The 4,286-nt window shown below is 46.3% G+C and overlaps 1 protein-coding gene across 1 annotated transcript; it reads left to right on the top strand.

The window, feature by feature from the left end:
* Positions 1-685: 685 nt before the first annotated feature.
* Positions 686-4,022, top strand: TCHHL1 (trichohyalin like 1). Its single transcript, XM_030327255.1, has 2 exons — positions 686-823; positions 1,497-4,022. Exons 1-2 carry the CDS (start codon positions 686-688, stop codon positions 4,020-4,022), a joined length of 2,664 nt encoding a protein of 887 aa, XP_030183115.1.
* Positions 4,023-4,286: the final 264 nt, after the last annotated feature.

Below are 4,286 nucleotides of genomic sequence, written 5' to 3'. Positions count from 1 at the left end.
GCTTTTCTAACTTTAAAAGTTATGCTTTCCCAAGGTACCTGGGTGGCTCAGTCGGTTAAGCGTCCAACTTCGGCTCAGGTCATGATCTCACAGTTTGTGAGTTTGAGCCCTGTGTCGGGCTCTGTGCTGACAGCTCAGACCCTGAAGCTTGTTTCAGATTCTGTGTCTCCCTCTGTCTCCCTCTCAGTCGGTCCCATGTTCATGCTCTGTCTCTCAAAAATAAAAATAAAAACAAATAAAGTTATGCTTTCCTAAGCAGAGGAGTTAGACTGAACCAAGGTAGGAGAAAAACAGGTGGACACTCTCAGATAAGGCTGGAAGGATTGGTCCCACTCTGTTGGCTTCATTTGTGCATTTCAGTACTTACGTTTGTGTTCTTTTTCCACTTCCTTTTGCAATAAAACTTTCTCTGAACACATGAGTGTCGCTGTCCTCCACAACGTGGGGTGAAGTGTCACTTCTAATACCTACTTGTGTCAGATCTGATCTCACTACATTATCCAGTACAAAACTAAATCACTGAAGTTTAGATACTGTATCTTGAGATACAGAATAGAGCAGATGATACCAGTAGAGCAGAGGGAGAGACAGGAAAGAGAACAACCTCGGCATCTCGTTCCTGAAAGACCCATCCTAGGAAATGAGCTTTGTTTGTTCTTTCTCACAGTCTCCTGAGTTGGGAAAGATGTCTCGGCTCCTGAGAGATGTCCTCTGTGTAATTGAGACATTCCACAAGTATGCCCGGGAGGCTGGTGATGAGGCAACACTGACCTGCACAGAGCTGAAACGGCTCATCCAGGGCGAGTTTGGGGACGTTCTTCAGGTGAGGTGTTCACAGAGCTGTGGAAATTCTCCCCCACTTACTCTGTCTCCATAATCTATGCAAGATGGGCTTAAGTAATCCCTGCTTTTTTTACATTTGGCTATCAGCTCTCGGTACTCACTGATTTTGAATAACTTTTTCCAGTCTTAACTCCCTATTCTGTGTAATTGCTTAATCAATCTTACAGAGAAAAATGAGGCTTTCCTCTGGGACTATGCTTCAGGAGAGTAGGTTCTGAGAGGTGTCACAAACCATTATACATGCAACTCACAGTGATGTAAAAGCTCCTTCTTAGGGTGCCTGAGTGGCTCAGGCAGTTAAGCTCCTGACCTCAGCTCAGGTCATAATCTCACAGTTGCATGAGTTTGGCTCTGCATCAGGCTCTCTGCTGCCAGCTCAGAGCCCACTTCAGATCCTCTGTTCCCCTCTCTGTGCCCCTCCTCCCACCAAAATAAATAAACATCAAAAAAAAAAAAAAAAAGCTCTTTCTTAGCATAGCTCTCTAATGAAAAATGGGATCCAGAATCAACAAGTTCTTACTGTTTTGGGAAATTTCACTAGTTCTTAAAGAAGAAGTTTAAAAAAGGGGGGGTGGATTCTTGGGAGCTATGTAGATGCTCAGGGCACTTGACCACATATAAATAGGCTGATTCCTCATTGTGTTTTCATGCAGCCACATGCCATTCTTGCTGTGGAGAGAAACTTGAACCTTCTGGATATCCACAGCAATGGCACCATCAGTTTTGATGAATTTGTTCTTGCAATATTCAACTCGTTGAACCTCTGTTACCTTGATATACAATCGTTACTAAAATCAGAACTCAGACAAGTGTCTGAACCAGAGAAGAAGCCAAGCGGTATGGATCTTCAGGTCACCAGTGGCACTGACCAGTGGACAGAGCAAACTGCAGCAACTCAAGACAGGGTGGCACCTCCTTCAGGAATGGCATTATCAGCTCAGCTCAGCCCTAAGGAAAGGGGACACAATGGAGTTGACCCACAGGGAAACACCAAGACTTACAAGCTGCTAGTAGAAGCATCTGAGCACAATGACTCTAAGAACCAACACCTGGAGAAAGATCAACGGAGCCAGAAAACAGCCCAAGGTACACCAGCTACAGGAGACAGTGGGGCTCAACTTGAAAGCAACAAGTCAAGAGCAGAATCAGAACAGATCGGCGGTCCCACAAAGGGGAAGGGACAGGATAAGGACAGTCCCAGGGAGGGAGATAAACCAGTCAGGGAGCAAAGTAGCACTAAGACAAGAGATCAATTTGGAGAACAGGAAGGGAACCTGAGAACCCAAAGTGATCTACCAGAAAAAACACAGAGGCCTGCCAAAGATCAGGAAGTTGCAGCAGAAAAGGGTATTAAGGAACATTCTAAAACACAAGAACTATCACTGCCAGGAAAAGATGATCCCAGTTCAGAGCACACTGACCTTCCAGAACAAGAAACTGACCAGAAATCCTTGCAGACAGAGAAACCAGTTGAGCCTGAGGATGATGATAGAACATCTGATAACCAAGAACCAGGAGAGGATGCTGGTAGGACACCACCTGAGACAAAGAATACAGTTGAACCCAGGGATGATGGCAGAACATCTGAGACCCAAGAGCCACCAGCTCAAGAAAAAGAACATGAACCAAAGAACCTGCCTGACCAAGGTGATAGCATAAATGTTTCAGAAACACCTGATGTTAGAGCTGTAAGGAAAGAGAGGAGAGGCTCCAAAGCCCATGGAACAGCAGGGGAAAAAGAAAATGAGAGAAAAATTCAGCTACCAACTCTGGAAGACCAACCACAGGATGGAAAGTATCAGGAACTCCAGGTGTCATCAAAAGGAAGGTTAGAAGGTTCTAAGATCAAAGGGTTAAGCTCACAAAGAGGAAATCAAAACCATCCTGAGATTGAAGGAAGAGTCACTCCAGAAGAGGCAAGACATGCTGAGAAATGCATAGCAGAAGCACTTAAGGACATAAAAAATGCCACTGTAGCAGAAGGGACACCAGGAGCAAGAGAAAGAACACAAGAATTGGAACCACTCAAGAACCAGTCTGGAGAAGAAAATAAGAGGGTCACCAAGACTCATGACAAACCAGTCAAGGAGGACGATGGTTACCAGGGAAAGGATCCTGAGCCCACACTCACACAGAATAATGACAGTTCTCCCGAAACTCCCAATAGCCTGGCTCCAGAGGATGGTGACAGCAGCTCAGAGACTACTGACTTGCCTGTGAAAGAGGATGCCCAGAGTCAAATAGACCCTCTCAGAGAGCCTGTGGAAAGAAGTCACAATAATAACCCAGACCCTGAGAAACAAGTAGCACTGGGTGAGGAAAGAACTCAGGAGGTCATGGTGCCGGCAGTGGGAGAGGATAAGCGGCTCCCTGAGGAACCAGAATGGGCTGCCAGAGAAGATCACAGGAGTCAGGGCTCAGGGACCAAGGGCCCAGGTCCAGCTGTGCACCCTGATGGACATCCAGAGGCACAGGAGTCCACAGCAAGTGGTGAAAACAGAAAGTCGCTGGAGACAGACATCCCAGGTACCCTGGATGTAGGCTTCACTGACCAGCTTTCCATAAGGCAGCTCCCTGCAAAGGAAGAAAGCAGTAAAACTCTAAAGGCCCAGAGCCCAAGTACAAAAGGAAAGGAAGGTGGAGCACCAGAGACCCAGGAGGCTCAAGTAAAAAGTCTGGATGAGGACAATTCAGCCTCTCCCAAGACACAACTTGAAAGAGAGGAACCTACAACATTGAAGGAGGATGAAATCCCCCAAGAGTTGGCAGGAGAAGCCAATGACCAACAAAATCCAGCCAAGAAAGGATATGATGCTTCAGTCCCCCAGTCAGGCCTTGAAGAGAAGACACAGATGGACAAAGAGCCCCGTTTTGTGGAGAGGGGTGCAGTCTATGCTAGTCCTCTGTACCAGTACCTGCAAGAAAAGATACTGCAGCAAATGGACATGACCCAAGCAGAGCAGCAAAATCAAGCTCGATCAACCAGAGCATCAAACCCAGATCATCCTATCTCCTTCAATGACAGCCAAGCATTACATTCCACCAGGGAACATCTGCCTGGTACAGATCCTGCCCATGCACAGCAAACATTAGCCCCCCAGGCCTCAGAAGATAAGCAGGACCACCTTCAGGGACAGAACCCAGTACTGCAAAGGGAGGCAAGCACCAAAAAGCAATGAATCGTTATCACGATTGCAGGTGAAGTTCCAAGGAACTTCATGCATCTTAACATGTCCCAGGCTTCTTCCCTCCCAACCACCCTAGTGTTCACATACACACATGCAGATGCAGATTAATAATAATCTTTTAAATTCCCTTCCTGGGTTTCCACAAATGCAAATAAGAAAGTATTCAGCAGTGGGAGCTGCCACCAAAGAAATATCACACCAAACATGCTACCATATGATGCTACTTCCAAGTAACAAAATGGATTTTCTCATGAC

The sequence above is a fragment of the Lynx canadensis genome, chromosome C1, assembly GCF_007474595.2.
Source record: "Lynx canadensis isolate LIC74 chromosome C1, mLynCan4.pri.v2, whole genome shotgun sequence".
NCBI classification, from domain to species: Eukaryota; Metazoa; Chordata; class Mammalia; order Carnivora; family Felidae; genus Lynx; species Lynx canadensis.
This window is presented reverse-complemented; position numbering and strand designations above follow the sequence as displayed.